We start from the raw sequence: 22,999 nt of genomic DNA, 5'->3' as shown, positions 1-22,999 counted from the left end.
AATTGACTGAATAAATTACCAGTGCTGTAGCTGGCAGAACTCCCCAAATTAACACTCAAAAAAGGGCAGAGAAGCAGAAGATGACCGTCTTTTATGTCACTATCCTACACGAAGAAGGAAAAACCTGAAAATTGCTGAAAGCTCAGTCTGAAAGGAAACTGCAGGAACCAGCTTAGTTCACCTGGCCAGTTACTAGCTCAGGGAATCCACTGCAACTTGCTAAAGCAAAAAGCAAAACAGCACAAGGCCAAAGCTGGGTGCCATGACAGAGACTACCCTGCTATTCCACTTCTCTGTCTACAAACTTAAATAATGTCGTAATTTCTGCATTTTAGTAGAATTTGAATTTTACGTATAAACTCACCTAGTGGCGATGCAGATTTCATGAATGCTGGCAAACCTTCAGAACTCTCACCCTGAGATTTGATGCTAGAAAATTACTTTTTCCACAGCTGCAGTGCAAAGCATGCAGACACCAGGTTATGAAGCCTCCCCTTTCTCCTCATTACCAAAGACTGACATACCAGGTCTAAGCTTGTTTTAGAAATGCTGTTTTATGGTGACACTGGTTTCACTGTGAGAATCCTTTTAAGCCCAATAATCATTTGCAGATTCCTTGGGGTGAGCAAAACCAGAGCAAATTCATACAGTATTTCCCCTAGTACTCTCCCAGTCTCTGACTATTTTCAACGCAAGGAATTTTCTGCCCCTGTTGTAGTATGTTTAGTGGATCTCTCTCTTCTGCACATAGAACAGTTTTATTTCTCCATGTGTACCATCTTACATTTACCTATATTGAGTTTCACTTGCCATTTTATTACCAAGTTTCACAAAGACTTTCTGAGATTCTTGACAACTGGCCATTCCCTTTACTATTTTAATAATTTCAAATTTCATATCAACTACATAGCTCAAACTTTTTTCAAGGCCACCCATGAACATGGAGAACAGGTGGGGGTCCAGCACAGACCCCTACAGAACTCCACTGGTAGACTGGGTCCATTATGAAGATCCATGCCAGGATTCTTTCATTTGTGCCACGGCTGCAATGTTACACACAAGGTAAGTTACTTCACTACCTTTTTCATTTTCTCAGCCCCCAGAATGCTTATTTTCGCTAAAAACCAGAAATGAACACTGGCCATCACACCATTTTATTCTGTTATTAAAGATGACAGGACAGAGGAATCCCTTGTGGTAATGTTAAAGTTTCCAGTATATCAATGACAAAATGAGAAGTACTACAAACCCCAAAGGTAATCTCCTTAAAAAGAAAAGCAAACAAAGGAGAAATAGCACAAGAATCAGCTGATATCCAGGCAGATAGGAACATTGTTAGCATGAAATCTTTGCCATCCATCCTCCCATATGAATTATACAAAGTATAATGGGCTGGTACACATGTCAGGTTTGGTGGAATTTGCAGATACAGTTACTGGATAGAGAAAGCATCACAGCATCTGGCTATTTATTACTCAGGTTGTTTCAGTGCAGACTTGTCATCTGCTTTAGAAGTATTTAAAGGTGTTTGACAAGATGCAGAATGCAACAAAAACAAGTCAGGAATTTTCTAGTCTGCAAAATTTTATTAAGCAACAGCTGGACGACTCTTACAACTCCAAATCATTAAGGAAAAATAGGGCAATCAGTCCATCTCTCAATCATGTAGACAGTAAAGAATTTGGACAAACCACATTTTTACAGGGAAACCAACAATGCTTTCTAGGCACCTCCTGCAAAATCTATTACACAAGATACATAAAAGGAGAGGAAGATCATGGTGGATTTTAAGTACAAACCAGGTATACCACTGTATACTGAGGAGAGAAAAAAAAGAAAACTTGGAATTCCAAAAAATATATTAAAAAATAGTCAAGGTATGTAAAAGTACACAATTGTGCACCAAATATTCAAAAGGCTTAAGAAAAACATGCTGGGCTTGCTAGGTTAAGAATGCATGCACCTGCATGACTATGCTCATTAAGAAAAAAAAAAATAAAAAAAAATAATCCAAAATTATGTTCAAAGTTATCTATAAACAAATGCAACTCTCCTTCTTTTCCAGAAAACACTACTGTGCCTTTTCAATCAAACGCATCCCCATGCTATTCTGAAATATCATATATTTTATCTACAACAGAGATCTTGGACATATCCTTCCCCTAACACACAAAACACAAAAAGAAAAAAAAAACCAGTGAATGGAGAAATAGTGGGACAAAAATAAACAAAGGGCAAAACACGTATCAAGCTAACAAAAGAAACCAAGGGAAAAGTAGGAAAGTTCTGAACAAATAGTTTGAAGCAACATAGGTAGGAATTACAAGCTGAGCATTATTCCAATAAAATACTTGAAACTCAGGTGTCTGCACACTGTTTAAAAATGTTTCTCTTTTATTATTACTTCAATTTTAATCCATATCTTAACCTGTCTAGTTGGCCAGTAAAAGAAACATTCCACAAATAGAGAACATTTGGTAGGATTCAGAATAGCTGAATCAGATCATCTTTTTAAATCTGTAATAATGTAGACTGGAGGGCAAGGATTAAGAATAAACTGGCAGGCTTCAATATCACACCATCTAATTTTTCCACTGAACACTCTAGATAGGTAAGCATTTGGTGTTTTCATCTATTTAAGTCTCACTAAATCATATTGTTTTGCTCCTGCAGTCAGCTCTGTGTCAGCAAACCTGTGTACTTGTACAGTGCTCCACAACAATCAATTTGCCTCGAAGCACAAATTTCTCATTACAGACAGATTAGCAACATCAAAAGTTGAAGGGTGAAGTTTTTAATTTTCTTACCAAGAATCACTTTACTGAATCCTGTTTTATTCTTTTATTTGCATAATTGCTTTTGTCTTAAAAATCTAAAATCTGAATTTTCTAAATGCAGCAACAACCAAACTGCCCAAAGAAATTATATCTTGATGCATCTTCAGAGGTATCAGGCAATAGACAAAGCTGAGCCCTTTAATCTTAAAACTTCTTTGTAGGATTTTTTAAAGAAGAAAATTAAATAAACAAAAAAGATAAAATAGTTCACATAGTCCATTGTTCACAAGTAGTGATTAATCTTATGCCTTCAAGAATGGTACATGTAAATGCCAATCCTGCAAAGAGGACCTCTAGTACCTACCTGCAGACTACTTCTGAGGGTAGCAGGACACTAAATTGGTATTTGCTGATGGAGGATTGTGCTTGTCTTAAAGATGAAAGCACTTGCATGAAAAAAATGTTTACCAGAATTTCTCCATTTTTGTCAGCAGTATGATAATATTTGCTCTCTTCAAGTGGGAAAAACCATATGCCAATCTCTAAATCACATAAGCAACTTGCTCTCCTGTGATGGAATCCTAGAAATGGGAATAAAAGGTAAAAATCTGAATGACTACTCTGTAGCCAGCATTTTGCTTCTAACATTTCTAGCAGTTTAATACAGAGCTGTCAATATAGTTGTTGGTGAATGCTTTATAATTTTCTCAAGTGAATATATGGGTAATATAAGTAATTTTTACTTTATAATCACACAATAACAGGAAAGTACATTTGGGGCTGGATTCTCCTCTCTAATATATCCTGGTGTAACCATGAGTTGAGGCTACAAGTTGGCCCTCTGTCAGGGCCAACTCATGCTGTGCAAGGGACACATCTGCCACTGACCTCCAAGTCAGACTGACTGGTCTTGAGTTCAATGACCAGCTCTGCAGAAATGTGCAGCTTCCAAATTGTTGTTCTGGGAAACACATTCTTTAAAGCTAAAGAAAACTTACTTTTTCTTCTTTTCCCTTTCAATCTAAACAGTTTTTCCACATATTGCTCTCTTCATATGAGGATTTAAACTGTTTCTGACAGGTAACAGGGCACCATAGGGCCACACACATCAGGCTGCAAAAAGCAAATGCATGTAAATCATCTGAGGCAGCAATCAGGCAAGCTCCAAAATCTGCCTAGCATTTTTGAGAGAACCCTAAGAAGAAACATCCAGGAAAGCCTGGACCTATGAAAGTGTGGGCTCAAGGCTACAGTAAAGTCAGGTATCTTTGACACCCCCATGCATCTTTATAAAAACAACAGGAAATGTGGAATTGCTTTACTTGTGGTTGCATCACTCAAACTTTATCTAACTGATAAGAACCTGAGTGCAGATCTACTGATGCTTGGGCAGCCCATAGCCTCTGGAACCAAGTGCAAAATCAGTAATGTGATAATTTCATTTTTTAACTCTCAGCCCTGTCTCCTTCTCATAGTTTCTTAGGGTGTTGTAGAAATGTGATACTGCAAGGAAGATGATATTCTTGCTGTTTCAAGATAAAATCTGCCACTCCACGCAGGGTGCTCTTCATACCAGACTTTAGGTATCAATATTCAGACTGTGTTTGGAGCTATATTGTGAAGACATCAGACACATTTTTTCAAAAGAGTCAGGTTCTCCATTGCATTTCTTTACAGCTGCAGTGGAGCAGAGTCTGACTTCAAACAGCCACCACAGCCCCGGGATGGCATCTGGGCTGTCTCTGCCTGAAGCTGCTGAAGCCCAAACCCTGCAGCAGCTGCACGCTGCTCCTGGACCAGACCTTGCAGGATGGCTGGAGGAATGCCTGGACCAGACCTTGCAGGATGGCTGGAGGAATGCCTGCTCCACCAGGTCTCCCACGGAGCACGTGGAAGACACAAAGCTGCTGCAGGCAGTGCCAAGGCTCAGCCCCACCAGCTCTGTGTGGCACTGGCTCAGGTGTCAGAAGCACTGTGGTTGTGTTGGAATCGGCTGAGCCCAGCTGAAGAAACCATTAGTAGCCTGAGCAGAGGAAAAGGCATCTACTGCTACGCTGTTTCTTGTGCATCAGTGAGCTTATTCCAAACTGGTTTGCTTCTATCTCTGCAAAGCACTGAATTACACCATTGCCAAACCCTACTAAACTATGCAATGAACTTCTCACAGACTGAGCCTGTATCATTACACCCCCTCTTATCATGTAAGCCACCTTATTTTATACCTCGAGAAAAAGCACTGTACTAAGATGGAAAGCAAATAGGGGTTTTTATTTTTAAAACCACTCCCAACTGAAATATATAGTTACAAACACAGGAGGAAATCTGTGGAGAAAGACAGATTTCTGCAGATGCCAAAGAAGTAATCTACACTTTTTGTAGTCTACACAGTCCTCCATAGCAAACTCAGCTGCCAAAAAATTATTGTGCCTGCCTGCATTATGAATTTTTATACTATCCAGCATAAACAGGTCTTCTTATATGCATTTTTAATTTCTTGCAGCAAAACATACTGCTAGCAATTACTTAGAAAGATGCTCCTTAAATATAAATTAGTGTGTATAACTCACTGATACATAGTAATAAAATAATCCCTAAATCACTTATTACATTACACAAGATAAATAATTGTTTTTTACATTAAGAGGAAATCTGCATTAAATTATCTTTAAAACCGACTCAAAACTCTGTAAAAAAAACCCAAACACCCCCAGAAAACCCAAAACACCAAAGCCAAAGAAAAACAAAAACAAAAAACCCCAACAAAAACAAACCAACACAAAAACCCAACTAAATCCCAGAAAACCCCTAGACTACCACAATTATTGCACAACTGAAAAAAAAAACCTTTGGAAAAAACATACCTAACTACTGGTAAGTACTGTATGTATAAAAACCTAGATATTTCCGAACACTTCGCTACATTCTTCCTAGAAGAACTTAGTTATCTACAGAAAACCTGGGTTTTACTAATGAAATATAAAATGTAACATCTATCTTTTGGCTGAATGCAACAGTGATCCTCAGGATTTAAGTAATTATTTGGAGGGGGGTGACTGTTTAAATTGGTTTCCTATATTGTATCACAATGAAAAAGAAAACAACTGTAACTTTCAATTGTTCTTTGTATAATTTAGGATCCAGTTTCATACCCATTTACGTAACTTCCTTTCATTAAAATTATATAAATTTAAGAGTCATTTCTCTCTCTAATACTGGGTATTCTGTGTGCCTTTAAAATCCTCAATTAAAGGGACAATGGTTTTATCTTTTCAAAAAGATAAAAGGTTATTTTACCCTGTACTATTTTCTGACAAGTAAACGGGAAGGATGTTGGAAAATGCATTTATTTTCCTAATATCTGATAATTATTCCTTTAGTTTTGCTGAGGCAGAAACTTGGTCTCTTCTACACCAAGGCTCTTTGCAAGTGTCATTAGAAGGAGGCATTCATGACATGGGCCAATGAAACCAGATTACTTACTCTGCTACTTGTTTGTGTTGGGTTTCATTTCTCAGTTAATAGCATAAAACTGCTGATAATTTGAAAAATTTGGCAAATAAAGAGGAACACTGTTCCCCAGAAGCTTAAAGAAACCATGCAGAAGTCCTTCGATTCAGATTAGATTTTAATCCGAAAAAACATTTAATGCTTTTTCCAGGTAGTAAGAACTTTGGCTTAAAACTACAGAAGATGCTCCTTCCAGCTGAAGATTTCTAACATGTGACTGGGTGGCCCTGCCCTCAGCAAGCAAGCCATGGTATGTTTCTTCTCTTAGGGTGTTCAGTGTCTGTGTGCCTGTTATTCTGTAAGTTTAACAACTGGTAAGCACAGACCTTAGGGCAGGTGAGGACTCTCAGTCAACTTTCCTCCTCGTGTACTGGAATCAATGGATTAAGAATTCAACCTAACGTTTGTACAGCATAGAACTCAACAATATTAATTAATTAAGGCATGCAACAATCTGCCAGATGCCAAGAGGAATGTTGTGCCTGACCACTGTCACATGCAAGCCAAAGCTGCTGAGCTTTGGGATAATACAATGCATGGTACCATCAACTTCCCCCCTCTTTCCTTCCTACCTTTGCTTCCTCTCTCAAAGGAAACCATCTTGCAGGTGTTTTTTCCTGGATTTACCCTGTGGGTCATAACCTGTGAATGATCTGCCTGGACACTTCTGGCAGCTCTCTGAAACTCCTCTCTGATTGGCATTACTCCCTCTGTGCTGTACAGCTCTAGAAGCCTCAGCAGAGCAGAAGTTACAAGCTTGCTGCATGTTGGTAACTTCTACTGCAGCACATTCTTGAGTCATGTGGTATGTTCTTCTAGAAAAAAATCAAGTGCAACACACATCTGACCTACCACTAGGATTTAAGAAAATCAAAGAGAGCAAATCACAACTATTCATCTTAAGTTATACCAAGCTTTTAAGTTAGGAAGTTAAACAGTGGATGAAAGACAAAAACAAAGCAGCAATTGACACCTCGGCCAACATATCTTTCTCAGTGTGCCTTTTACTTCAAAAGAATAATTTCTGAAGGAAATCTGCAGCTATGTTTTGAAATCTAATGTCCAAGTAACTACATGAATTGTTTTGGGCTTTGTGTATTACTGGGGAAATTTCTCCCATATAAAAACATATTCTGTAGCAAAATGCAGGCACGGAGGAAAGAGAGGAAAGCAAATAAATATGTGAACAACACATGGACAACACAGAAACTCTTCTGTGCAAGCAACCCTTCTGAAATCCTCACCAGAAAGAACTGCAGACAGAGGGTCATTCTACAGCTATTAAGCCTTCCTCTAAAATACTCCATGTAAACTTTGGCTTCCCACTCTTAGTATGGAGTCACAAAGACTGCTCAAGTAGCAAAGTGAGAAAAGGGATGATTCTGTCCAATTCTTCCTTCCTCTTTCAACTTATTTTCTCTCCAGTCAGCCATGATGTTTCCTGTGATGAAACTGTTTTCCTGATGAAATTGCTTCCTGTAATGACTTGCTATACTTCTGTCTCCATCCTAATTCAAGTACTGATACCCTGCTGTAGAACTTGACTCATACTGACTGCTGAAAAACTGAATACACTGGGCCTTCTCATTTGTTTGAAAGACTTCATTTATAAAGTGTAAACACATTTAAATGAGAAGCATGTACAGGCATGGCCTCAGAGGTACTTCTGGTCAACACTGTACCTTCCCAGCTACCAGCCAAACTAAAGAACACTGCTGATCAATATGAGCAAAGAAGCAATGCTCATAAATATTTCCTCCTCTATCTTCTGTCACCTCCAGAAAGATGTTTATCCCCAATAACAGCACACAAAACAAGCAGACATCAAATTCTTTGATAGAGAGGGTTTTTAAGCCACCCACTGGTAACAACTGTTTCTCTTCTGAATAATACATCATTATTTATAAATTAAACATTGACCTACATAATCCTCCTTGGAACTTGTGGTGCTCAGTTATTATCAGAGAAGAAGCATGTGTCTTCAAGTATTATAATTTCTTTTTTTTCTTTTTTTTTTTGCTGCTATCACTGATGTAGTAGTAGTAGTACAAACTGGACCAGAAAAAAGGTTATGTTCCTCACCTTAAAAAGAAGAGCGTGATATAAGGCAGTCTATCAAAAAGAGCAGTCTTTAATCCCCCTATGGGCTTACATCTGCTCTACTGTAGCAAACACGGCAGAACCACCACAACAAGCCAAAAGCCACACTTCTCCACATAACACCAAATGGTTCTCAACCCTTCATTCTTTCTGAGACCCAGCACAATGCTTAAAAAGAAAAGAAACACCTGAAAACAAACAAACAAACAAACAAAACAGAAAACAGCCCCCCACCCTCCACCCCGTGACTGATTAGAGTTAATGCCCTTCTGCTGGGCACCAAGAGACTTTTCCAGTTTTACTGCCTTCACTCCCAGGCACCTCTGCAGACATAAAGCAGGCTGCCTTGACATTTTCCAATTTGGACTTTATGAGAAGGTTAGCATTTTCCTCTCTCCAGTCTCTGCTTGTTCATTTCAGGCGTTGAGTCACATTAGCCAGAGCAACAGCAAAGGCTTGCACTGCAGAAAATGGATACTGAAAGTCCAAAATGTAAGCATTGCCATCAATCCTTCCAAACTGCATCACCTGGGAAGCAGGGGAAGAGGAGAAGGGAAGGGAAAAGAGAACAAGGTCAAAAAAAGTGAACCACAGAAAAGAAACCAGACAAGAATAAAAGGGAAATGGTTTTGCTCTTTTGTAAGTACACCTCAGCTACTGAGATAATACCTTAATGGGGCTAACCACAGAATGGGGGATGGTGTGAGTGAAAAGTAGGAGCACTGTACTATCTGCTTGTATAAAGTGTATGTCTGCAATATATGACTCTATTTGTAAATTGAGCTTTAAAACATACCAGATCACCAAGTAGATTGTCAGTCATTACTTCAGCAGATGTGGGTTACACCAGCATCATGCTTCATGTGGGAAAATACCATTCTCTCCCTTGGAGAGATCCTATCATCAACCCGCCAGGAAAACAGATGTTGTTTTCAAAGAAAGGAACTTTCAGAGAAGGAGAATAACCAGTCTCCTGACTCTAACATTTCATAGCTGGTAAGCTTGATATTCTTGGCCTTTCTCTTTTCCTTTGCATAAACTTCACTAGCACATAATTACATCAAGAATGAATTAGCAAAGGGGCAGTGGGAGCTTTTTGAAATGTAAAGCAAGGGTAGTCAGGTTGCTCATTCTTCTTCCGCAGGGAATATCTGAAGTTTGGCCTACTATTACTGCTTTTTAATTTGCTTCACCAGAAGCCCAAATTGTATTTGCTCTGCACTGAGGATCCTTTAGCTATGATGAAGGCTGGCTGTGCAAGCCCAGTCAGGTTTTGCTCCCCACTAAAAACCTATGACAAGGTGATTTTTCACAGCTGTCCAGAGTTACATATCCACAGGCACTTAACTGAAGAAGAAAGGGATATAAATGGTCCTGATCACTGTCTTTTTAATGAGCTACAGTTACAAAAAACTAGGACTACCACTAGTCATGTATGTGGGATATTTAAGACAACTAGGACCCAAGTTAAATCAGAAGGAGTTGAAAGACTGGACGTCTTTACTAAGAAGTGACTTACAGAGATGGGACAGCTGGACAAGGAAATAAATGTGTCTCCCAAGGCTCAAACCAGTGTCTTGCTGATTGGTACCACTTAATAGCCTGGGTCTGGTCTCTCAGCCAAGCTAAGAGAGCCTAAGGTTAAATGCCTTGATTTTTTGAACTATCCACAGACCCCTCTGCCCATGGGTCGTTCAGAAGCAGCACAGGAGCTTCTGGGGAGGTCAGTGCCTCCCTTCTCTAGCAAGAAGAACCAGCCCCAGAGGCCTGGTAACCCACAAAGGGAACTTCTGGCATGGAGAGAACTTAACTTTCCACCCAGCATCTCTGCCTGTCCTAGTTTGGGCCAGGACAGAGGTAGTTTTGTGTCTTGTACTTTTGCTTTCAGCTAAGTCTCTTGTAAATAGCTGCATTTGCTGAAATTAACAGCAAGTTTCTCAGACAGTGTCTGCTTCTGGGACTGATAACACTCGATGTTCCTAGAGACTAGTGTGCAGAACCAAGGACACTGCTCAGTTCTGAGGAATATTTTGCCCTCTGGAAGGAGAGAAGGAATAAAAAGGTCACACCTGAAACCCTCCTTTGGGGGACAAGATAGATGGGCAAACATGACCAGAGTATTCCATCCCATACACGTCATACTCAGTACAAATTTGAGGGATCACAAGGGTCAAACCCCTTCCTGCTTCCCCTTCTTCACCTATCCCTGTTTGCTTTGGCATCCTGGGAGGATTCCATCCATTCACCTGCCTGTGGTCCTGATCCCTGCCAGCCCATATCTGTGTGTTCCTGCCTCCAGCTCCTGGCTGCTGATTCCAAGAGTCCGGTCTGGACTTTCCCAGGGCTGCCCTGCAGCCTCGGTGGTGACGTGAGAGTTATTGGGGGAAGGGGGGGAGGAATGTGGTATCAATTTTCCTGTATATTTGTATATATTTAGTAATTTTTCCTATTTATAATTACTGTTTCATTAAAGCTGCGTAGTTTAGTTTACAACCTGTAAGTCTGTCTCCCTTATTCTCTCTTCTTTCTTTATCAGGGAGGAGAGGGGGATTCATAGAGAGCATCTGTTACTCATTTTACTTGCCAGGCCAGTGTTAAACCGTGACACTGCCCTAGCAATCTGCTGACTGGCTAACCTTTGTCAGCATCACAAGAAGGGAGCAATGTTCACCCATCTAGCTGTCACCCACAACAACTGATGGCAAATGCAGTCCCCTCCACTGGGGACATCTGTTGTATTTATCACAAAATCCATCTTGGATGGCCACAAGAGCCACTGAGACTAAAGGAGGCCCTTACTCCCATGTCCAGTGGAGCAAGACCAAACATACCTTTGTAAATTTACATTACAACTGAACTTCACCCTCCATTCTGATCCTATACCTTTGGTGTCTGTTTTTCACCAGCCACAAGGGAAACTTTTTTTTTCATAGAGCAGCTAACATGAGCAGAGGCAATCAGCCACATGAGAAAGAAGCAGAGCTTATTTTGGTCACAGCTTTTCCACCCCCTGCCCCAGCCCCAATCCATGTGTGCCACCCCTTCCTACCTGTCGTCCTTCCAGTTCGATCTGGAAGTTTTTTGCTGACTCTTGGGTCACCCGCCCTCCAAAGTCCAGCTGGTAGACTTGCGTTGCTTCATTCCACAGTGGCTGCTTGTTGGCCATCACATACACAAAGCCCTGGCTCCCCAGCCTCCCATCCTCCTTCTCGCTGGCCTTACGGCATTTGAATTCATCCATCTCACTGGCTGTCCTCAAGCTCCTTTTTGTTTTCCAACCCTTTTTGCTGCCCTGGCTCTGGTTCATCAGTTCATCACCGCTGATAAAAAGCTCCGGCTCGCTCTCCGAGCTGTCCTGAAACTCATTTGTCTTGTTTAGCTTCTTGGACTTCAGCTGGTCTTTCTGGCTCTTGACTTTCTTCTTCTCTCTCCCCAGCCGAGGGCTGGAGATTAGGGAATTGAAGTCAGTTAGTGTCCTTGCCTCCTTTTTGACCTTCCCCTCAGTAATAGCCTGCACGTTTCCTTCCTCAGCTCGACTGTCAAGGCGCTTCCGGCTCTTCTTGCCGAATTTGTCCGTCCGTTGAGGAACGGGACTTTCTGTCAAGGAGAGCACCTCCTGAAAGGTATCTGCTGTCTCCACCATTACTTCTGTGCCCACATGGCCCTGCAGCTCTGCTGGAGGAGGGGACATCACTGGCTTCTCCACCACAAGAAGTGGCTTGGGGGGCAAGGTGCCCTGGGGGTTCTGTACGGGTGGGCAGGCGCTGTAGGAGCTCCATGGGTGCAAGGCGATCGGTGGCAGCTGTAAACTAGAGCAGGCGCTGCTTCCTGGGTACATGGGTGGCAAGGGGCAATAGGAGAGGTTGGATGGATAACCTGGCTGAAGCACAACCGAAGGCTCCTGCTGTGCAAACTGTGTTGGGGCCAGAGCTTCTTTGGGGGAGCAGGGGGGCTGCATTCCCTGAAGGGGAGGGGCATTGTAGCTTCCTGGGTAAGGTACTCCAACCCCGTAACTTGTCTGGAAAGTGGCAGTGGGACTGGTCGGAGACTTGGGGGAAACAAATGGCACTCGAGACATATCCAGATGTTGAGCCTGACCGATGATCAGAGGAGTAGGTTTCAGAGGGTTGGGCATTGAATTCTGAGATGTCCTTTCCTGAGGAACCCATATCTCTTCACTCACTATAGGGTCCCACTGGTATGGTGGTGGTCGTTTTACACTGAGGGCAGCCTCTGTCATGGCCACAGGTACGTGCCGTATAGATTTCTCTACCGGGCAGTGCTGAGATAGGGCCTCATCTTCTGTGAAGGCAGAGTTGATATAATCTGCTCGGTCACGGGAATTGTCGGGTGGGCTCAGCAAGCTGTAGGAGGACTGAGAGGCCAAAGGGGAAGTACTGACAGAGTGAGCAATGACAGAGCTGTGCTGGGAGCTACTCCCTGTACTCAGATCAGGTCTCACGCCACCCATACTGGAAGTGCTGCTAGTAGCATTGGCACTCGCAGTGATGTTGCCCACACCACCAGCACTTACGCTGCTGCCGCTGCTGCTGCACTGGCTGCAGGTGTACAAGGCAGTGGGCACTCTCTGCTGGTACTGCGCTGTCACAACGTTGTTCTTGGGTTTCGGGGGAAGTTGCAAGGTGGCTCTCTGACCATCCACCAGCTGAGCCATTTTCAGGGCTGCCTCTCTGCTGTTCCTCCGCAGAGTGGCATGAATGATACTGCTGTCCAGCCTCTGTGTGATGCTTCTGCCCTGGGCAAGCTGGCTGGCGATGTCAGGGTATGGTGGCGGGTCCCCACTTGGGATGGAGTAACGGGGGACCGACAGCCGGTTCAGGGTGGCACTGGTGCAGGGTTGCTGCATCTTTTTCTCGGCGGCGGTGATGCGCAAAGTAGCAGAGCTGCCAGGCCCTGGCAAGGTGTAAGTGCTCTGGGCACAGAGCATCCTGGTGCGAGGCCGGCACACCTCCTCCACGTTCCCACTGCTGTCAAAGGTTGTTATCCTCTCGTACCCCAGGGGAGTCTGGTAGTGAGCTGCTGGGTAGAGGGAGAATTCCCCCTTTTTCAGGCAGAGATCGAGGGGTGGCTGTGGGGGGCCAGGTGGGGGTGGTGGGGCAGTGGTCAATGTGGTGGGGATGGTCCCGGGATAGGGAGGCGGGGGGTTCAACTTGTTCAGCTGCAGCTCCTGGGTGGCCCCGAAGACAACGGCGTCCCCTTCCATCAGCTGCGGCCCCGGCCGCGGGGCCTTGGCCTTGGGCGGGGGCTCGTGCTCACGGTCACCGTGATCCCGCAAGTCAGCCAGGGTAATGGAGGGGGGCACGGGGGGCGGTGGGGCGAGGGCGGGGGGCGTGGGGGCAGCGCGGGCCAACTCTGCCCCTGCCATCGCCCCTGCCCCAGGGCCAGGAAAGCGGCCCGGAGCCCCTGGGAAGGGCCCCGCCCCCTCACCCCCAGGTTCTGGCTGTGGATTGGTCAGCACGTCCAGCTGCACGTTCTGATTGGCCAGCAGCGACTGGACCAGGCCGATGCTCTGCGTGGGTGACATGGCCTGGGCTGAGCTGTGGATGGGGGCGATGGGAATGTTGACGGTGCATGGCGGGCTGCTGGCGGGAGCACCAGGGGCACCGGGCACTGCAATGAACAACACAACACATCACAGGATCATAGAGCCATCTGGGTTGAAAAAGACCTTTAAGATCAAGCCCAACCATTAACCCAGCACTACCAGGTCCACCACTAAACCATGTCCCTGTCACCACATCTACACATCTTTTACGTATCTCCAGGAATTGTGACTCCACCATTTCCCTGCGCTGCCTGTTCCAGGGCTTGACAACCCTTTCAGTGAAGAATTTTTCCTAATATCCTATCTAAACCTCCCCTGGTGCAACATGAGGCCATTTCCTCTTGTCCTATTGCCTGTGACTTGGGAAAAGAGACCAACCCCCACCTCACAATACCATACTTTCAGGTAGTTGTAGAGAGTGATAAGGTCTCCTTTCAGCCTCCTTTTCTACCGACTAAACAACCCTACTTCTCTCAGCTGTTCCTTGTGACACTTGTTCTGCAGACCCTTCAGCAGCTTTGCTGCCCTTCTCTGCGGCATGCTCCACCACCTCAATATCTTTCTTTTAGTGAGGGCCCCAACTTTGAACATAGTATTTGAGGTGAGCCTCACCAGTGCTGAGTACAGGGGGCTGACCACTTCCCTGTTCCTGATGGCTGCACTGTTTCTGATACAAGCCAGGAATCTGTTGGCCTTCGGCCACTTGGGCACACTGATGGCTCATATCCAGCCAGCTGGCAACCAACACCCACACCACCCACATGTTCTTTTCTGCTGGGCAGCTTAGCAGGGGAAATCACTCTTCCCCAAGCCTGTAGTATTGCATGGAGCTGCTGTGACCCAAGGGCAGAACCTGGCAATTGGCCTCATTGATTTTCATACAATTGGCCTTGGCCCATTGATCCAGCCTGTCCAGATCCTTCTGCAGAGCCTCCATATCCTCAGGAGATCAATGCTTTCACCCAGCTGGGTGTCATCTGCAAACTTGCTGGGAGTGCACAATGACAAAGATATTAAAGAGTACTGGTCCCAGTACTGGGGAACACCATCTGTGACTGGCCACCAGCTGGGTTTAACTCCATTCACCACAATTCCCTGGGCCTGGCCACCCAGTGAAGTGTACACCCCTCCAAGCCATGAGCAGCCAGTTTCTCCAGAATGCTGTGGTAAACTATGTCAAAGGCTTTACTAAAGCCTAGGTAGACTGCATCCACAGCCTTTCCCTCACCCACTACGCAGGTCACCTTGTCACAGAAGGTGATCAGGTTAATGGAGCAGGGCTGCCTTTCATAAACCCATGCTGACTGGGCCTGGTTACCTGGCTGTCCTTCATGTGGCATGTGATGGCACTTAAGGTCACCTGCTCCATAAGCTCCCTAGTACTCAGGTTAGACTGGCAGCCCTGCAGTTCCCGGGAATCTTCCTTCTGGCACCCACTGCCCAGTGAGAGAATGCACACCCTGGCCTCCTCCTCCTCCCCAGCAGACCCTGGCACACGAAGGCCATGGCGAGGCCTGTGCTGTGTCTGGGGCTGCCCTCTGATTTGCAAGACCAGATCAGACTAGAGATTTATATCAGGACTCCTCCACCTGCTGCCCAGTTTCTAATTAACTTCTAATTAAAATTCTAGTAATCTACCTATGCCCTATAATTGTATTTTTGATAGCATTAGGCTTTTATCAGCATCAGTCATGAGTGTGGTAGGCATACAGATAGGTCTGTGGTTATGCTGGCAAATTTTTATGGTAGCTCTGTTCATTCTCTTAGGAGAACACAGACAGCTAAACTTCACTGGCCCTAAAGGCAGTATTGCTCTGTGCTCTGCTGGCAGGCCAGGCTTTCATCCTGATGCCTGCAGGTTAGCAATTTATCTGCCAGAATCCGATATTTGTTAGCCTGGCTTGAGCAACCCAGAAAATTGCCATCATGGGTATTAAGTGCCTTATCAAACAAAATCTCATTCATTGCAGTGTTGCTTAGTATCCCAATATGTTTGAATCCAGTGGTTTTTTTCCTTTTTCAATGGTTTTTAATTAATTCGTTTGCATAACTTGCAATTCACTGCAATTAAATCTATTCTCTGTCCATTTGCATTGACATATCTTTACTGACTACATTGGAAAACACCTGTTCCAAGAGTACCTTGCTGATAACATTCTACTGCCCAAGAGGAGCTTTCTGTTATGTTTATGTTTTTTTTATCTATCATGCAATCATTATTTATACTGCAAGATTTTTTCCCACTTATGGCACTTCTTTCCTTAATATGCAGGCATTAGGAAAGGATATCCCTAAAAATGTTTCTGAAGATTCAAGTAGCCTCCATTTGACAAGTCAGAAATTAATTTTCAGATGAAAATGTAAAGAAAAAAGTGGACAAGAAGAGTAAAGCTGTTATGGAGGACAGGGTACTATGATTCTTGGACTAGCCTTCTCAAAGAGCTGTAACAAAACTCTCTAACAATTTTCCCTACATTTATGTGGTGTTCACCACGTTGCAATTCGGAGTACCATTTCAGCTCTTTTAATAATAAAAAAGGAACTGATACTGCGGATCTAATCCAATTTTCAGGGAGGTATGCAAAGACTTTACGTTGACTTTTTTTTTTTCCTGTTTAAGTTTTGTGTTACTTTCTGCCAGATTGGACCATGTTCTAAATCAGAAAACACTGAGTGCTTCCTATGCACTATATATGTATACTCATTAATGTCTCTGTTCTTTTCTTCAGCTCCTATGTAGACATAAATTAGCCAAGTACCAAATTGTGAAAGAATAGGCTTAAGCACCAACTATTTCCTCAGAAGTCCAGAGGAATACTTTGATGCTTGGGTCAGACACAGGGTGTTTTCAGCAGTCAAAACCTTGGTCTAAAATAATGAGAGCATTTCCATTTATTTCAACAGCCTCTAGCATAAATCTGACTGCTTTTCAGTGCTCACGCTCCTGCCTCCTTAAAGGATTCTGGCATGTCAGCCACTTGCATAGTTCCAAAACACCTGTAACCTGGCAACAAGAATTGCTTACTGATGTGAAAATTCTGAAAATGTATGAATTTACCTTCTTGTCTATTATTTGTTAGTTTGATTGGCAAGATTTTTTTTTTCCATTAGAAGAAGTCCCGATTACTTTCAGTCCTTTTACCCGCCATGTTCACATCACCTGTATCCAAGCCTTCCCTGTACCACCTGAATCTTCTGCTACATTACACTTCAGTGAAATGAGAAATTCTTTCTGATCCTCCTTGTTTATAAACTACTTAAAGATTTAGCTTCTGTAAAACTTAGTATTGAAGAAAATCCAAGTGGGCATTTATCACTTCTCACAGGGTGGCCAAGTTTTATGAGAAACTGCTCTCTAACCTAAGCTGCTATCAGCATGCTGTGCTTTGCTTCCTTCAGGTCATAAGAACGACCCTTTTGGGCTTTGAAGACATTCCAACTCTATCCTACAAAGAGGCAGAATGCAAGGAAGATGATGAATTTTCCAATGAGCTTGAAACATATTTTAGAAAAAAAAATCTGTAATACATATAAGCCTTCTTATTATTCTATATATAGAATTATTATTCTATAATAATTCTAATTAAATTCTACAGAACTCCATCAGACTAAGGGATATAAACTTTTATGTTTACCAGAGGTGGCTAGTGACACTAGCAATCTGCCCTCCATCTAGCATAATCCTTACCATGGCAGACTTCCAGTTCCTCCTTACCTGGTAAGTCATCTTCATCTTCACTGAAAACATTTGGATTAAAGACAGGCAGGTTAATGTAGTCCATTGAAATCTTCCGTACTTCTGGGAGATATATTGTCATCTGTCTGGGCTGAAGATGCAGCAAGCTGGTTTTATATATTACTGGAGAAACAGTATAACAAGAAATTAAAAAAAAAAATTGTTACACAAAGAGCATCTAACACTAGGAAAGAATCAGTTCAAGGCTATGACTATTTTTATTTAATGTATTAATGAACAAATGCATATATGGGCCATTCTTATCCAAATCACTATGTAACACCACATTAACAGGATAAAAGAGATTGCTACTTTCAGCTACTTCTCTCTAAATAGAAGAAGCATTTCTATAATAAAATAATCTCTATAAATTATTAATTGCTTCATCTAGTAGCCACATTTTTTTTTTTGGAAGCAAAGTAATTTTTCCATTCTACTTTTGCAACTCTTCACCACAGGATGCTATCAACTTATTTGAGTTTAGGCAAAAACTGGAAAACTCTCAGGAAGCAGATCTGTTGAAGGCTACTACACACAATGAAATCTCTCTTAGCTCAGGAAGTCCATGGGATTCAAACCATTGGAGACTGCAAAAACACTTGAAGGAAGTACCACCATCACACACTTATAAAACACTTACATCCTTTCCTATGCATCTGTCACAGATAATGAAAGAAGTACAACAACCTCTGGTCTGAACCAGCAGGGTCACTCTTACACTGTCTTTAGACAATCACTGCAAATGCAGATGTCTGAAATTGGTAAATTACCAGGGAAAAAAAAATTCCATAACAAATCTGAAGGCTTCCATAACACTTCATCAAATAGAAGGTGTCACTGCCCTATAGTAGTAGCACTTGTTCTCCCCAGGGTGACAACATCCTGAGTGGATAACTTTTGCTTGGAGGCTGGGCCAAAGAAGATCCTCTTCCCAATAGCTAGGACTCTGTTTCTTGTCTGACAGTAGCCACAAAAGATATTATTTAACTAATTGATCGTGATGCTGTTAAAGATTTTTTAAGATTATTTTGGTATAATCAGTAGCTAAATGACTATAAAAAACCTGAGTTTTAAAAATATTTCTATTACAATAAATTAAACTCTGTGACTTTTATAGTCTTGCAAAAATTTTCTTCATTGATTTGGGTTTTGTTCAAATAAGCTGTAAAAATAAAGGTGCGGGCTTGCCTGTTAATAATGTTTCTATTACAGATGAAATTTTAAACATTCTATTGATCATCTCATTATTGTATTTATAGATTTTAATATCTTTTAGTTACAATTAATTTTAGAAATCTGACTCCTACTGTCCACAGAAAATAAGTGCTTTGTTAAAGAAGAATCACATGATACATGTTTGGTTTTGGTTAGAAAGATTTTGATGTGCAAAAGTCAATAGAGTTTACTTTTACCTGCACCAAGGTTAGTTGGTAGGAAAGCAGCCAAACCCACAATTTTAAATTTTGTTCCCCAGATATTAGATGTGACCTGAGCAAGGTAGTTGTGCTGCAAAGCAAAAAGAAGATAATTTTCACCTAATAAAATCTGTACCAAGCTCTAATAAAAACCTGCAGAGCAATCAAGTTGTTGCAAGTGATAATTTCAGCTTATCTTGTTTTTATTTTATTGAAACAGAAACTAAGGTTTCTATGTAGCAAATGTTATATCCAGTCATTAATAAGTCTCATTTTGATATCTGAACACTATCAGAAGTGATACATACAACAACCAAGTAGGCAAATTAAAGCTATTGAACAACTGAACAACCTCATGCCTGCTTAGTGAGAATAGGTCTGTTTTCGAATTCTTGCTTCTCTTGCACAAGAGCATGGCTATTCTGGAATTCAGAAAGTAATACACCCTGTCCTTTGGTTCTATGCTTATGAATCACTTTACAGAACAACAAGCATGACAGAAATCAATTACTCATAACGACAAACATGTTTTTCCTGGAGCTTCCAAAGCAGCTTCCCAAACTACTGATTCCAAGGTGATGAAATTACGGGTCTGAAAGACCAAGCAATTTTGTCAAAGGTCAGGAGTTACACTGTCATCACTACCAGAAGCAGGATCTAAGCCACTGGTCTCCCGCCCTATTGAAAGGACCCTATCACTTCTACCACTGCTGTGGAAGAGATCTAGATTGTTCCAATATAAAGGAAAAAGTGAGAATACAGAGCAAAATCGGCTCAACTGAAATGAAACAAAACAAAAAAGAACACAAGCTGGTATTAATAACATACATAGCACAAACAATTCTATAGCCTTCTAAGTCTCGTTTACCTACAGGTCATGAACACCACATAGAGTACAAAGTGCTCATGGAATGCTAATTCCATGCCACGGCTGATTCATGTTCCTGATCTAGCTAAAGATGTTCCTGCTCATTGAAGGGGTGTTGGACCGTTAAAGGTTCCTTCCAACCCAAACTATTCTATGATTCTATGAATTAGGCAACAAAGAACATGTAGGCCTCTGAAGTAAGTGTTTCCATATCTCTGCAACTTCTAGTGAAGCAGAGAATTATGACGGCATGTGGACAGCTGATAATTTCTCATTAAGCAGCATTTATTTCAAGCAGCCCACCACATCACTTAGAATAAAACCTCTCACATGGATTCATACTAACATAAGGTAGTAGTGCCAGGACTTATAAACAATGCCTAGTATTCCATTGACACTTTCAAACATTGACATGGAGCTGGAAGATGCAATTATCTAGTTACTATAACTAAATGAAAAAAAATGTATTGGTGATCATTGAATCTATATCACAACTTGCTACCTCTGGAAAGAGATGCATTTGGACTCAGGTCTGATAACAATGTGCACATTACCTGAGTAATGTCTTCTAGAGGAAACTCTCTCCGGGTTAGGCTTGGTGAACCAATAGAAGGTTTCCTTATTGGTAACCTTGGTGATCTTGATATCTCCTGTGCAGCTCGTGACATCTTTGGGGATTTGCGAGCTTCTATATTGATTCTGCATATATAGCAATAATTAGAATCAGCAGTAGGCAGAAAAAAATGCTCAAAGTTAATGTCTCTGAATGCATAACAACTGGTATGGTGATCTCTATGTGACTAATGAAGTCTGTAGACTCTACAGGATGGAGAGTTACAGATCAAATTTTAAGATACATAAGGCCTGAAACACTTGCAGTAATTCTGACCAGATGCTTTTTGATTAATTCAATAAAGCTTACAGCAAGTCTTCCAGGTACAATATATCCTCCACTAATCCACAGAAAGGTGTACAGTGGAGCTATTTCAGCTCTCCAGACTTTGAGCAAAGCCTCAAGAAATGGAAACAAGAAACTGTATCAGCTAGCAGATTTCCATCTTCCGACAATAAACCAAAGCTTCACAAACTTTATCAGTGCCCTTACTCTAAGCCAAAGATTATTCCTACCTCCCACTATACAAAGGGGTTCATGAATAAGAGATAAAGCACCTGAAAAAGGTCATTGGCAGAAAAAATCATGAACAAAAGTTAATTTCAAAAGTATGGTCTTAGAAAACCAAGGACATAGGATGGTTGTCTTTCCTGTGCCATTTCAGTTTTAGGCTCAGGAACAGATGGTTCTTTTGTCAGGTACTACTGAAGTAGAACTTCAAGGCTTCACAGGTTATGTCCATTTATAAAGGGATACATTTGCTTTGCCTCATACTAGGACAAGCTCATAATATTAAGGTCTTTTGAGGTGTCAGCTGCAGATAGAAAGCCTCAATCCTGTAATGTGAAGCTGGCAGATATACATCAGTGCCTGTGAAACATCACAGGCATCAGTTGGCGATTGTGCAGATGGAGGGTTCTGTCTCTGTCTACATACATAATGAATATAATGAAGAACTGGCAAGAGAGTAACCAGAAAAACAATTATCTTATTTTGCATACTGTTACAGAAGCTCATCAACCCAATGTTGAGGAGGATCTGTTTCCTGAGGCTCCGTTGCGAGGACACCACAGCAGCAGTGCCACTATGCTACCTATGCATGGACTTAAGAATTTGAAAACAATGCTGAGGAAATACAGACTAGGGATCTAAGGACTAGACCAGGGATCCTAAGCACTAAAGAGGTAAAAAGACAGATTGTCTGAAGGCCAAAATACATCCTATAGTGAGTGGCAAGAGTTTACATGTGGCAGATGCAGTGGTGGGCGAGTTCATAAAGTACACTTCACTCCCATCCCTGAGATGACCCCAGAAGTGCACACTGCAGAAGACCTCACTCCTCCACAAAACTCTACCAAAAGAGTTTGGTTTTAATTTTATGAGGTGTGAAGAAAGTGTTAAAAAAAAAAAAAAAAAAAAAAAAGGAGTAGAAATATGAAAACTTTGAGGAAAAGAAGATGAAATATCCAAGATAATATCCAATTATTACCTGGGGAGCTTGGGTGATTTGCTAGCCCGACTGATTTTGGGAGATTTCTTTGCAGCCCAGTCATCACTCAGTTCAATATCGCTGGAGTCTGAGCAGTTGCAGCTGTCAATCACAGTTGAAATCAAGCTGTTTCCATAGATTTCATCTATCAAGACATGCCCCAGAAAATATAAGTGCTGCTTCAGAAAACTGGTATCAATTACAACTATCAGTCATCAGAAGCATAAATCCAATCCACAGACAGAAGTTGAGATAAAACTATGCAGAGAAAATTAACTGTTCTTCACCTTGACTAGTATAACCTCCAAATTTCCAATGGTTTGAACTCGGAATAGCATCCAATCAACTTCAGAATTGAGACTAAACAATATTTTATGCTAATTAGCAATCTATTGCCCATTATTCAAAATACAACAAGTTTCCTTTTGAAAAATAGAAGACTTCATGGTATAATTTCAGAGGCTTGAGCTCAGGTAATGCTAATGTGTTTTTTTTTTTCACATTAGAAAAAAATTGGATGTCACCTTCTGTGTTGCATACAGAGATTTTCTTTTAACTCTTGAGGACTTAATACTGTTAGTCTTTCTACACTGATTTTTATACAGAGCAACAATTGAATTCTACCTGCTTTTCCATCTGTTTTAGGATCCATGATGACAAACTCTGGCCGCAGCTTGCTGATACGACGTCCTTTCAGGATAGGCACCAGTCCCCCAAGGTATTCCAGATACAGAGTGTAACATGGGCCACCAACCTCTGGGTCATCTTCTGTCCGTTTCATTGTGCAGTGAAGCCGTTCATTGCCAGCTGTTGGGTAGCTGACAAAATCTCTCATGTTGTTTGGGTCTGGGATAGGAGGCTTGATGAAATGAAGGAAGGAAAGCGAAAGTTTCCTGTGGGTTATTGTGGATTTTTTTTCTGTGGTTTA

General features: G+C 42.0%; 1 protein-coding gene across 4 annotated transcripts in view; it reads right to left on the bottom strand.

Moving 5' to 3' along the window:
• Positions 1-1,566: 1,566 nt before the first annotated feature.
• Positions 1,567-22,999, bottom strand: part of TULP4 (TUB like protein 4) — a 148,215-nt gene continuing 126,782 nt past the window's right edge. For 3 of the 4 annotated variants that reach the window (XM_071740643.1, XM_071740645.1, XM_071740644.1), the window contains 7 exons: positions 22,696-22,930; positions 22,072-22,216; positions 20,524-20,668; positions 19,099-19,192; positions 17,666-17,809; positions 11,434-14,015; positions 5,027-8,912 (listed from right to left, as the gene is read on the bottom strand). In XM_071740643.1, coding sequence (XP_071596744.1) covers positions 8,796-8,912; positions 11,434-14,015; positions 17,666-17,809; positions 19,099-19,192; positions 20,524-20,668; positions 22,072-22,216; positions 22,696-22,930 — 3,462 coding nt within the window. In that variant the 3' untranslated portion in view covers positions 5,027-8,795. Of the gene's footprint in view, positions 3,359-5,026; positions 8,913-11,433; positions 14,016-17,665; positions 17,810-19,098; positions 19,193-20,523; positions 20,669-22,071; positions 22,217-22,695; positions 22,931-22,999 lie in introns of those variants that run through there. The other variant, XM_071740646.1, reaches the window with a different exon arrangement.

This window comes from Heliangelus exortis, chromosome 3, assembly GCF_036169615.1.
Source record: "Heliangelus exortis chromosome 3, bHelExo1.hap1, whole genome shotgun sequence".
NCBI classification, from domain to species: Eukaryota; Metazoa; Chordata; class Aves; order Apodiformes; family Trochilidae; genus Heliangelus; species Heliangelus exortis.
The sequence above is the reverse complement of the archived record's forward strand: the minus strand, read 5'-3'. Positions and strand labels throughout refer to the sequence as shown.